General features: G+C 34.6%; 1 protein-coding gene across 1 annotated transcript in view; it reads left to right on the plus strand.

Annotated features, from left to right (window-relative positions):
• The window catches only part of slc24a4b (solute carrier family 24 member 4b), a 57,280-nt gene extending 44,237 nt beyond the window's left edge, over nucleotides 1–13,043 (plus strand). The window contains exons 13-17 of the mRNA XM_084090548.1: nucleotides 1,109–1,275; nucleotides 3,924–4,038; nucleotides 5,887–5,999; nucleotides 6,115–6,180; nucleotides 9,118–13,043. Of these exons, the coding sequence (XP_083946674.1) occupies nucleotides 1,109–1,275; nucleotides 3,924–4,038; nucleotides 5,887–5,999; nucleotides 6,115–6,180; nucleotides 9,118–9,267 (611 nt within the window). The 3' untranslated portion in view covers nucleotides 9,268–13,043. The remainder of the gene's footprint in view (nucleotides 1–1,108; nucleotides 1,276–3,923; nucleotides 4,039–5,886; nucleotides 6,000–6,114; nucleotides 6,181–9,117) is intronic.
• Nucleotides 13,044–14,112: the final 1,069 nt, after the last annotated feature.

Here is a 14,112-nt window from a genome sequence, read left to right on the forward strand (position 1 = left end):
TATCTATCTATCTATCTATCTATCTATCTATCTATCTGTCTGTCTGTCTGTCTGTCTGTCTGTCCTGTCTATCTATCTATCTATCTATCTATCTATCTATCTATCTATCTATCTATCTATCTATCTATCTATCTATCTATCTATCTGTCTGTCTGTCTGTCTGTCTGTCTGTCTGTCTGTCTGTCTGTCTGTCTGTCTGTCTGTCCTATCTATCTATCTATCTATCTATCTATCTATCTATCTATCTATCTATCTATCTATCTATCTATCTATCTGTCTGTCTGTCTGTCTGTCTGTCTGTCTGTCTGTCTGTCTGTCTGTCTGTCTGTCTGTCTGTCTATCTATCTGTCCTATCTGTCTGTCTGTCTATCTATCTATCTATCTATCTATCTATCTATCTATCTATCTATCTATCTATCTATCTATCTATCTATCTATCTATCTATCTATCTATCTATCTATCTATATATCTGTCTATCTATCTGTCTATCTGTCTATCTGTCTGTCTGTCCTATCTATCTATCTATCTATCTATCTATCTATCTATCTATCTATCTATCTATCTATCTATCTATCTATCTATCTATCTATCTATCTGTCTGTCTGCCTGTCTGTCTGTCTGTCTGTCTATCTGTCTGTCTGTCTGTCTGTCTGTATGTCTGTCCTATCTGTCTGTCTGTCTGTCTATCTGTCTGTCTGTCTGTCTGTCCTATTTATCTATCTATCTATCTATCTATCTATCTATCTATCTATCTATCTATCTATCTATCTATCTATCTATCTATCTATCTATCTGTCTGTCTGTCTGTCTGTCTATCAAATTTATACATTTACATCACTATTTAAAAATGTAGGTAACACTTTTTGTTACTCTTTCTTTATTTTTTATGGTGCTTATTACTTATTACTAAAGAAATGTTCCTCATAATGGTGCATTTTAGCAGCAAACATGAGCATTTTAAAGGAATAGTTTTGGTTAAACTCAACTGAAGCTCGGGAAACACTATCGTGCTTCGTATCTGACTGTAAACGAGAACAGAAAGTGAGTTTATACTTCAATATCCCTTTAAAACAGTCTCTAATCATGTTAGTTGTATGTGTGTTTCAGGCGGCTGCGTGAACACGACTAAATGGCTGATCTCTTGGCCGTTATTGTTGATCCTGTTCTTCACCATCCCAAACTGTGCCAAGTCTCGCTGGGAGAAATACTTCATGCTATCCTTCATCCTCTCCACCGTCTGGATCGCAGTTTTTTCCTACTTTATGGTGTGGATGGTATGTGCGATACGTATTTCTCTCTCCCTCTCTCTCTCTCTCTCTCTCTCTCTCTCTCTCTCTCTCTCTCTCTCTCTTTCTCTCGTTGATTTGTCTTTCTAGTTTTTATTAAAGGGTTAGTTCACCCAAACATGACAATTCTGTCAGTAATTACTCTCCCTCATGTTGTTCCAACCCCGTAAGACTCTCGTTTATCTTCAGAACACAAATTACAGTTTTTCTCCATTGGTTTGGCTCATTTCTTGAAACAGAAATTACATTCTCAAAACTCTAAGATCATTTGGCAAAACAGTCTTACAGTTCAGCACAACACTATAGCTCACTTGCAAAAGCTCATATCTCTCCTAAAACTGTTCACTCATGCTTCAAAACTAAATTTGTTTCCCATATAAAGAGTCAGTGCCACGAAAATGGCAAAGATCCTTCTCAATTGCTTTGGCTCATTTCTTGAAACAGACCGGACGTTCTCAACACTCTTGGTGCTTTTGCCAAAATAACGTGGATGGTTCGGCACAACACCATGGTTCACCTGCAAAAACTCATACCTCTCCCAAAACAGTTCACTCATGTGTCAAAACTACATTTCCTTCTCATTTAAACAGTCAGTGCCCCCAAAATGCTTCGTCCCTTTGGCATTGTGTAAGCACTGCAAGGCAAAATGTTTAGATGTTTTGTCACTATGGCAGAGGACCATTGAAATATCCCTCATGTCCACCTTTCAGTCTTAGCCCAGTCCTTCATTGACAATGGTTACTGTACTGTTTTTTGTCTAGCTAACAGAATACAATTGTGTATAAAACTGAAAAAAAGAAATAGGATTTTAGGGTAAGAGTAGCCTCCAAGGTTTGACATCACACATTGCACTCATACTGCCAAGGAAATTGTAACCATTATCATTCACACACATAAAGTAACTTCCATACATCAGAGTAAAAAGAAAATGTATACAGCATAATATACTGTAATATAAACACAAACAAAAAACAATGAAAAAGATATGCAGCCTACAGTGCTGTAAACACCCTCGTGCTTGCGAAGCAACGAGGGAAGAAACGGCGTGCATGTCGCAACCATCCCCAACCATCCCATTTGCATGGAGCAGGGACCTCTGATCTTGAGCCTGATGCTCATACACTCTCCACCTCCAAGCAGAGAAATACTCCTCAATAGGATCGAGGAAAGGAGAGTAAGGTGGTAGGAACACCATGACCATCCTTGGATGAGTAGTGAACAAGGCCCTGATGAGCGGGCCACGGTGGAAATTCACATTGTCCCATACAATGACATATTGTGGTAGGTGAGGCCCTACGAGACCTCTCTCATTTTCAGGGATCAAATCAAAATGAAGGCGGTCCAAGAAGATGAGGAGCTTCTGTGTATTGTATGGGCCAAGACTGGGGATGTGAGTGGCCACACCATTGTCAGATATGGCAGCACACATAGTTATATTGCCTCCTCGCTGGCCTGGGACATCCACCGGCCCAGTGGCCAATAATATTATATATTCTCTCTTGGACTTGGATTATATACACTCTCTTGGAGGTGGAGAGTGTTTGAGCATAATATTCATGGTATTATGTTCTTGACTAATTTTGACAATTGAACAGACTATTGTGCATGTGTTGACTTATACAATGAAATGACGCTGACACGTTTTGGAGTGAACAACCATTAGACTGAGAATCAACAATCAGTTTAGATCAACAAGATCTATTCACTTGGAATTTGTGCTAAATGTAGTCTACCTGTACTTAATAATTTGCAAAGATGTACTGAAACATTGAGACATGTACTTAGACATTTGCAATTTGATGAAATGAATGAGAAATTCAATTCTGTTGTGAACAATTGCCAAGTGGTTTGGAGGTTTGTCCATGTTGTTTTGAGAATGTAATTTCTGTTTCAAGAAATGAGCCAAACCAATGGAGAAAAACTGTAAGACATTTCTGATTAAATCTGAGAGCTGTTTCACTTCTCCATAGGCTTCTATGTAATTGAAACTTGCCGGCCCAGAAAGTTAGTAAAGACAATGATTAAAATAGTCCAAGTGACTCCAGTGGCTCAACCATAAGTTTATCAAGCTACAAGAATACTTTTTGTGCGCAAAAAAAACAAAAATAATGACTTTATTCAACCATCTCTTCTCTTCCATATCATTATCCCAAGCTGTTCGCGTAGTGTAACGCAGGCTCACTATTGGCCGACGCTGGTCATGTGTGTGATGCGTGTGATGCTGGCCAATATTGAGCCTACGTTCTGACGTACAACTCAGAAGCGCTGCGCTGTTACACTACGTGAACTCACTCAGAGACACACAGAAGAAAATGAAGACTTGAATAAAGTCGTTATTTTTGTTTGTTGTTGCGCACAAAAAGTATTCTCGTCGCTTGATAAACTTAAGTCACTTGGACTATTTTAAACATTAGCCGCGTAAAAAAATAGAAAAAATCGCAAAAGTTTTACGCAAATCTGTAATGGAAACGCGCCTATTGTCTTTACTAACTTTCTGGACAAGTTTCAATAACCTATGGAGGAGTGAGACAGCTCTCAGATTTAATAAAAAATATCACGAGGGAGAGTAATTACTGACAGAAGTTTCATGTTTGGGTGAACTAACCCTTTATCTCCCTCCCCTCGCTGTCCCTCAGGTGACGATCATCGGATACACACTCGGTATTCCTGATGTCATCATGGGCATCACGTTCCTGGCCGCGGGCACGAGCGTCCCGGACTGTATCGCCAGTCTGATCGTGGCTCGTCAAGGTAGATCGATCGTGCCGTTCTGATCTCGACAGCTACTGGCCGATCAATAAAACTGCGGCTGAATGTTTCTGATCATGTGATTTCCTGTTCCTGTGTCACTATCAATCACATGGGCTGCATCTCAGTGCCATCTGTGCATCAGAGAACGGCTGATGTTACCCACAATCCCTTGCACTCGAAAAATATTGAAGCTCATACTACATTACTACAAGTTTATATGTATGTATCTAAAAGTTAAATGTTAAATGTGTAATTTCTGGCACAAAATTTATTTTTTATAGTCAGTGTTTTTGAGCCAATTTTTTGAGCCAAAAGTTTATATGTAATATGACAATGTAATAAAATCATTAATAATTAATAATAAATATGTATGTATTATAATTAATAATAAACATCAGTAATAATAAAAATTAATAATAATAATAATGTTATTATTATTATTATTATTATTATTATCATTATTATGAATGTTTTTGAGCCAATGTTTTCTCTAGCAGGATGCTCAGACAAAAAGGATTTAATAAAATAATTAATACACATTTATTATTATAGATTATAATAATAATAATAATGTATTATTATTATTATTATTATTAAATATGATTATTATGATTATTATTATATTTTATTAGTTTTTCTAGCAGGATGATTAAAGAAAATGTACAATGTTTTAATAATGATGAACTGCAGCATTTGACTAAATAATTGTTTATTTAATAAAATAATGAATAATAAATATGTATGTATTATAATTAATAATAAACATTAGTAATAATAATAAGTAATAATAAACATTAATTATAATGTATTATTATTATGTTTTTGAGTCAATGTTTTTTTTCTAGCAGGATGCTCAAACTAAATTATTTAATAAAATAATTATTAATACATATGTGTTATTATAAATAATGATAATAATAAAAATAATGTATTATTATTATTCTTTTATTTGTTTTAGTCACTGTTTTGAGACAATGTTTTTTTTTTTTAGCAGGATGATTAAAGAAAAGGAACAATGTTTTAATAATGATGAACAGCAGCATTTGACTAAATATTTAATTTATTTTATTTTATATATTCTTGTTTTAATTTTGCTAAAATGTTCTATTTTGGCAACTTTTTTCTGTTGTTTTGGAGTTTTGCATTGCTTTTGAAAAACGTGTAATTAACATACTTTTTTACTTTATTTTTTATTGACTTTATTTATTGTTGCTCATTACTTTTTTTGCTATTTTCACTTTTGGAGTTTTACTTTGTAAGTTACTTTTTGTTGTTGGCAGGGTTCGTACAAGGTGCTTAAAGTGCTTGAAGTTCTTGAATTTGACTTTTTGAAACTTAAATCCTGGATTAAAACCCTTGAAAACAGTCATATTTTTGAAGAGGTACTTGAAAAGTGCTTGAATTGCCTTTTTTCCCTTGGTCGAACATTATTAAAGTTAGAGCTTATTTAGAGATATCAGCCGAATGGCTTAGTGCAGGCGCTAATGGATCCAAGGATGTATCTCGTAAATTACCCCACTAATAATGCCCAGAATTTGGCTCGAGGTCATAGTGCAAAGGACCCTAGGTTGATTTTACTCCGAACCATCCCTTTAAAAACAGGGATTGCACCGATACTGAGCTCATGTACTTGAAATCCAAAAAAGAAGTGCTTGAAAAGTCATTTAATGAATCTGTATGAACCCTGTGTTAGTTTTCCTGCTGACTTGTTTTTACATTGCTCTCCAACAGCCGTATGCAAATGAATATACAACCACTCTGAAAGTTTGCATTATAAACATCGCACTGGACCTCTGAATCTTTCGGAGAGGAGTTGACATTGCTTTGTTCAATCTTCTGTTTCTGTAGGTCTGGGAGACATGGCCGTGTCCAACACTATCGGCAGTAACGTGTTTGATATTCTGGTGGGACTCGGCGTGCCCTGGGCGTTGCAGACCATGGCAGTCAATTATGGATCAGTCGTAAGCACATCGAGCTTTGGCTAAACCTCTTCTGTGTTTCAGAGATCAAGCTGTGCTCCTTCTTCTGCTGAGCTGTGTTCACTGCACTGATGATGTTGTTTGGTCCTCTGTACAGGTGATGATAAACAGTCGAGGACTCGTGTACTCTGTGGTGCTTCTGCTGGGATCTGTCGCTCTCACCGTGAGTAAATCACACTCGCACTTCACTGTCAGTTCTGCTGAAAACATTTCAAAATGTTGAATTTTGAATGATGGGTGTAATTTGCTGGAAATCTGTCAGTACAGATTCTCTCTTCATAGTGAAATAAACATCCCTGTGAATGCTGGTACTGTATCAGTTACAATTATTAAAAACTGTATGTAGTCTTAACCAGCATTTTACACCATTGAGAACCAGTTGTGCCACTTGGTAGTCATTTGCAAAAATGATAAAGATATTGAATACAATTCTAAACGTCAAATAATAATAGGCTAATTCAAAACGGTTAATAAAACAGATATATTTAAAAGGTTTAATTTAGCACTTGATAATAGTAATACAATAAAATTTAAATAACAATACAATTAAAACAGCAAGAAAGGCAATTAATGTTATTGTGAAGTGATTGACAATTGCTTAAACTGAATTATTTTTTTATTTTTTATTTTTCAAGTCAAGTTTATTTATATAGCGCTTTTCACAATACAGATTGTATCAAAGCAGCTTCACAGTATTAAATTAAAATAATACATCAATGCTTGTTTCTAGTGGAAAACATCCACGTTTGGTAATGCTGATCAATAGTATTGTTGATTGATTAATTAAATTAAATATCCCCAAATATCCCCAACTGAGCAAGCCAAAGGCAACAGTGGCAAGGAACTGAAAAACTCCATCAGGTGACCTAATGGAGAAAAAAAAAACCTTGGGAGAACCCAGGCTCAGTCGGGGGCCAGTTCTCCTCTGGCGTTTATGAACTAGAGGTTGGATTTAACTGTAAGATTAAAAGTATTATATGAATGCCTGGCTGAAGAGATGCGTCTTTAATCTAGTTTTAAACTGGGAGAGCGAGTCTGAGCAACGAACAGTATCAGGAAGACTATTCCAGAGTTTTGGAGCTAAATGTGAAAATGGACCAACTGTAGCTTGTTTAATGATGACGCAGGACAACCGGCCAACAAAGCATTACAGTAATCTAGTCTCGAGGTCATGAATGCATGAACTCATTTTTCTCATTAAGTCTCATTCTCAATAACTCATTAAGGTGGAAAAAGGCTGTTCTTGTAACATATGAAATATGATTTTCAAAAGACAGGTTGCAGTCTAGTATAACAACCAGGTCTTTTACTGTAGAGGATAAAGTAACAGGACATCCTACTATGTTAAAGTTGTAGTGTGAGAGGTTTTGTGGGCGGTTTTTTGAACCGATGATTAGTACCTCTGTCTTGTCTGGATTTAATAAAAGAAAATTGCGCGTCATCCAATCTTTTATATCTTTAACACACTCTGTCAATTTGGATAATTTAGCGTTTTCATCTGGCCGTGATGAAATATAGATTTGAGTGTCATCAGCATAACAATGGAAACTAATTCCATGTTTCCTTATAATATTTCCAAGTGGCAGCATATATATTGAGAATAACAGATGGCCTAACACAGATCCCTGCGGCACTCCATAGTTTACTGGAGTTATGATCGATTTTTCTCCATTTAAATAGACAAAATGGTAGCGGTCTGATAAGTATGATCTAAACCAGCTTAATGCTTGTCCTTGAACACCAGTATAATTTTGTAGTCGATCTCAGAGTATTGTGTGATCTATAGTATCGAACGCAGCACTAAGATCAAGTAAAACTAGTATTGAGATGCAGCCTTGGTCAGATGCTAAAAGTAAATCATTTGTAATTTTAACGAGCGTAGTTTCATTTTTTTGCTGAAGGTTTAGATCAGTTTAGATTAGTCAAATGGTTGATTCTTTTAAATAAATCTAACAATAAAAAAATCCATCAATAAAAACATACATTCACACTATACAATTCAATTTAGCACTTGATAATGTAGAAATGACAATGAAATTAAAAAGTTATTTCTAATGTAATTGCAAAGTGATTGACGATTGTTTAAACTGAATATTGCATTGTCAGTTTTAACTTATTGAATATTTTGTTAATCAAATGGTTGATTTATTTTTAAATAAATGTTGCGAAGTGATTGACAATTGCTTAAACTGATTTTTTTTGGGCAAAAATTTAAATAATCAAATGGCTGGTTCTTTTAAATAAATCAAATAACGAAAAAATTAATTAATATAAACAGATACAATCAAACTATAACATTTTATTTAGCACTTGATAGTATAGAAATGACAATCAAATTTAAGTTATTTCTAATGTTATTGCAAAATGATTGACAATTGCTTAAAGTTTTTACTTGCTGAATGTTTTGATAATCAAATGAAAGATTTTTTTAATACATTTTGAAAAAATCAGTAAAAACACATTCACACTATACAATTCAATTTAGCACTTGATAATATAGAAATGACAATGAAATGAAAAAGGTTTTTCTTATGTTATGCAAAGTGATTGACGATTGCTTAAACTGAATATTGTATTTTTTTGGTGCAAATTTTAACAATCAAATGGTTGATAATAAAAATCAATTAATAAAAACGGATAGGCCTACAAATTCAGTTTAGCACTTGATAATGTAGAAATGGTATTAAAATTTAAAAGGTTATATATAATGACAATAATTGCTTAAATATACTTGCTGAATGTTTTTTTTATCAAACGTTTGATTTCAAATTAAAAAAATAATAAAAACAGATACATTCACACTATAAATTTCAATTTAGCACTTTATAATATAGAAATGACAATAAAATTAAAAAGTTATTTCCAATGTTGTTATGAATTGACTGACAGTTGTTCGAAAAAAAAAAAAACTTTACTATTCGTTTTTATTAGCAGAATATGTTTGGTAATCAAATACTTTGATCTATTTAGCCCTGGTTAGACATTGCATAATTGACATCTCGACTTTATGCATTGACGTATAGACTTCAAATGAGTCCTGAGTTGCAGAAATGGACTCCCTCTCGTATGTTCCTGTTTTCTTCATCTTCTTCACCCGCAGATTCTTGGGATCCACCTGAACGGCTGGAAGTTGGACTTTAAGCTGGGTGTTTATGTGCTGGTGCTGTACGCCATCTTCCTCTGTTTCTCCATCATGATCGAATACAACGTCTTCACCTTCGTCAACATACCCATGTGTCGGGAAGACTAGAGCCTCACCAACAGCTCCATATCCCAGAATGCACCATCCTGATGTCACGATCATCCTGAGTTTCTCTATCCTTGCACTCCAGAGCCATCATCACCTCAGACGGGACGAATGTTAGTCTTCATCAGGACTAACGCTTGATTCACTGCGACTCATTTCACTGTGGACAGATGGAGAAGATCTTCCAGTCAAGCTCATTTTCCTGACCTCTCGAACCCCAGAAAGAGGAACTCCTCCTCGGCAGCTCTTCTCTTCCAGTGGAGATCTTTAATATCCCAAAATGCATTGCGTGTCCGCCAAATATGGATTGCATCAGGAACGTATACGGGCGCCTGAATAAACACTCACCCTTTTCTACACGCCTGTTTATCTTCTCTTCTCGTTTCTTTTTCTTTGTCACTTTGTTGAAAGGGTGTTTTTGTAAGCGTGTCTCAAATGTCCTCCGAGTCAAATCTCTTCACAAAGTCTTTATTGCTCATACAACTGTGAATTATTTTGCAGCATATCACTTTTTTTTAGCCCTAAAATTTGTAGAAATGCAAGAAAAATGAAAGTATTGCACATTATCTATTATTACTGTATCGTAAAGGGCATTTTCTTACCGTGTCCTAATCAGGCACGATCGTCATAAGAATGTTTGTGCGAACAAACTATCATGCAGGCTGGCTCCACCCACAGTGAAATCTCATTAGTCCAAAATATCTGCATATTAATCATCAGCAATGTTGAAGCTCGTCACAGAATTAACAGTGGCTGCATCCGAAATCGCATACTTCCCTACTATATAATAGGCAAAAAAACTGTATGTGACAAAAGAAGTATGTGTGAGTTCACAGTACTCATAGTACTCATGATAATGACAACATGGCGGATGTAGTACAGATTACATTATTACTATAAAGAAAGTACTTTTTTAGCGGTCGTGAAGTAATTACTTATTTAAAGGGGTGGTATAATGCCCTTTTCACAAGATGTAAAATAAGTCTCTGATGTCCCCAGAGTGTGTGTGTGAAGTTTTAGCTCAAAATACCCCACAGATATTTTTATATAGCATGTTAAAATTGTCACTTTTTGAGGGTGAGCAAAAACACACAGTTTTGTGTGTGTCCCTTTAAATGCAAATGAGCTGCTGCTCCCGGCACAGGGGGCGGAGCTACAACAGCCTGTGTCCTTTTATCTCACACACACATGCACTGAAAATTTCAAAAACTTTTAGCCTTTTATGTTCAAATCGGTGTCAGACAATGATGGAGAGACTCAAGAAGAAGTGACAACATGTAGAAGCAACAGGACATTTCTGAATGGTTAGTTGATGAATTTATGTAGCTTATGTGTAGTTATCTTCTAGTCATTGATTAGCATATTCTGTCTTGATAATCTATAAATCGTGTTCAGGGGGCGGGTTTATGTAAATTCTAGGGTTGGTGATGTCACTAACCCTGGAGGAATGTTGTGTAGTCTCTACCAGCCGTTTGTTGTAGTCCTTAAAAAGCGATTTCTTTAAAAGCAAATATCTCCCTCTGCTTTGAACTTTGAGCGTTGTAACTTTGCAGATGTTGTTTATGCTCAAACAGCAACATTACACAAAAAGTGTAATTTATAATCAACCACCCCTTTAAGTACCTGTGTGATTTCGGATGCAGCCCATCTTCATTGCAGACAGACTAATTACTTATCATTTGAACGTGTTTTGAGTCGTGCCGGATCAGGACATGATTTTCTTTTCTTATCAGGATTTTTGGGGCTGTTTTCCTGTAGAAATATCCAAACATCCTTAAAACAAGATAAGTTCTGACCAAATTTAGTTTGATTTATGCATAAAGAAAGAAGAAACATTTAGCCAATGAGGTAAGTTTGAATTCAAAACTTGATGAAATTAAGACTTTGAGTTATTAAGGGTTTGCAAAGAGTATTTTGTGTGTGTGTGTGTTAGTTTCTTACAGCATTGGCGAATGGTTTTAGGCATAAACCTGATTAAATTTAGTTATATAAATGCTTAAAAGAGCAAGAAACATATTTAGAGAAGTGAAAATATTGCACATAATCCATTGTTATTATAATAAGAGTAAAAAGAGCAAATGAGGTGAATAAAAAATGTAAAATATTATAACGTTGAGTTATTAAGAGTTTTAAAGGTGTAAACAGAATGTCCTCAATTAATTTTATTTTCCTTATTATATCATTGGCTATTTTTATAATAATAATAATAATAATAATAATACATTTTAATTATAATGCACATCAAAAACAGACAAAAGAAAATCAATAAGCAACAAGGTTTTAAGCATAAACCTGACTAAATTTAGTAAAAACAAAAAGTAATAATATTTACAAATGCAAGAGAAATTTTGTACATTGTTACTGTAAAAAGAGCAGTGATGTCTAACATCTAACATAAAAGTTTATATAGGTGTGTGTGAGTATAATATATATGTATTATATATATGTATATATTAGCGATTAATCGATTAGACAGTGAATAAGAGTTTTTGCTAATGAGGTAAGCTCAATTTTAAATACTCACTGATATTATGACTCTGAGTTATTAAGAGTTTTCAAAGTTTTCTTATTTTCTTTCTTAATTTTCCAATGATGTGAGAAAAATCAACTTAATTCAAGTTTAGATATTTTTTTCAAGAAAACCACACATAAATACTGATGATGAATGATTTTGTTTTGCAGTGCAATTGTGGAATTTGTGTTTTTTTGTGTGTGTGTGTGTTATTTACAAAATCTTGTTGCTTCATCATGTTCGGTGGTTTTGCTGTAGCCTCTCTGAGGGCTCTGTGAATATAAACTTGCCTATGAAGAGATTTAATAATCATATTCATTATAAGTGTGGTTTGTGGTGGTTTAGAGCAGGTCTTGATGCTCCTGAGATTCAGTCTCCTAACACTGATGTTTCCAGAGGGGGAAACTGAGACATTAGCATTTTTAAGTAAGTGAGTGGTTCGGTCTCATTCAAAGTGCTTCCCTCCGTCAGACGTGTGTATGTGTGTGTGTGTGTGTGAATCTTCACGACGGTCCCTCACCTGATCAATCCATCCTCAGTGGATTTGTCTTGTTCCCAGTACAAATATCTAAACATTATTAAATCAAGTTACATTTACTTGAGAAACAAAATGACTTAAGAAATTGAGTTTTGTTTTTCAGAAGAAATTGATCCAAATTAAGTGAGTTTTTGATTAAAACAAGAAAAAAAGATGATTTTTCTGACCCCATTAGCAGATATGTTTTTTCTTGTTTAAGCAAAAACTCACTTCATTTTCATACATTTTTCAGAAAACAAAACTTATTATCTTGTAATTGTCTTGATTTAAGACATTTTCTAAATCACTGGCAAATTGTTTTAAGCATCCTGAGTGAATTCTTATTCTTATTCTTAAACAAAGAAGAAAAAATATTTAGAAATGTATATTCTCCGTTTTTTATTCTGTCTGACAAAGGAACATAAACAAAACCAAGCATGCATATGAATATTCTCTAGTGCCATTTTGTAATAAAAGGCGTTAAATTGAACAAAAACGTCCATATTTCACCCCAGATCAAAAGACAACATAAAATTTTGCACATAATTGTTTTTTTTTCTTTTCATATTGACGTATTTTTCTCGCAAACTCTCAATGCTTGGATGTTTTTGTATGTTTTTTTCTTGTTTTTGGCAAAAACTCGCTTCATTTTAATATATTTTTTAGAAAACAAGACTTCATATCTTCAGTCATTTTGCTTCTCAAATAAATGTAAGTAAATAAATGTAGGATTTTTAAATGAAGATTAATTTATTTGAGAAGCAAAATGACTGAAAATATGAAGTCTTGTTTTCTGTAAATGTGTCTAAATGCAGTGTTTTTGCTTAAAACAATAATAATAAATATATATATATATATATATATATATATATATATATATATACTGTATATACTGTACATATTTTGGAGGATGATGTGCAATACTTCTCCATTACTCTTGCATTTCTAAATACGTTTCTTATTTTTTTTAAGTGTAAATCAAACTAAATTCACTCAGGTTTACGCTTAAAACTATTTGCCAATGATTCAAGAATTCATTTTGAAATAGTTTTAAGCATAAACTGACTTCATTTTGACACCTTTTTCAGAAAAGAAGACCTAATATCTTCAGTCATTTGGCTTCTCAGGTGAAATCTTCATTTAAGAATTTGTACTAGAAAACAAGACACATGTTTTTTTTGCAACGTGAGCACGCCTGCAATGCATTGTGGGACGTTCCACCGAGGTGATCTCCGGACAGTCGTCTCCATGGCAACCACATCCCTTGCCCAGTTCGACCTGGCAGCTACAGAACCGAACCTCTGTGGAGACGTTTCCCCGTCATGTGGGAATCCGCAGATGCTTTTGTGGGTTTATGCAAATATGAGCACTGCTGTTTCTGTGCAGATCATTCCGGATGTCAGAGGGGAACAATATCAAAACATGATCTTTTATGAATGTTGGGAGTGCAATAGCAATGGGATTTGGACTTGTTGTGGACACTATGCAGGGAAGAAGTGGCACTGACTTCAAGACTCACACACTGAAGACGACTTTGAGAAGGATGTTTCTGAGATGGTTGTTTGGTTTCAGCTTCACATCAAACTCGCTTTCCTCGCAACGTCACCCAGACTATTAGTTCCTCTTGACTTTTCTTACAGACACTTCATGTAAATGCGTTTCTGTCTGACAAAGGAACATATAAAGAACAAAACCAAGCATAGATGAATATTCTCTAGTGCCATTTTGTAATAAAAGGGGTTAAATCTAACAAAAACGTCCATATTTCACCCCAGATCAAAAGACAACATTATGTTTTGCACGTGAATTCTGTTTTTGT

Source organism: Abramis brama (assembly GCF_963993115.1).
Source record: "Abramis brama genome assembly, chromosome: 18".
In the NCBI taxonomy this organism is placed as follows: Eukaryota; Metazoa; Chordata; class Actinopteri; order Cypriniformes; family Leuciscidae; genus Abramis; species Abramis brama.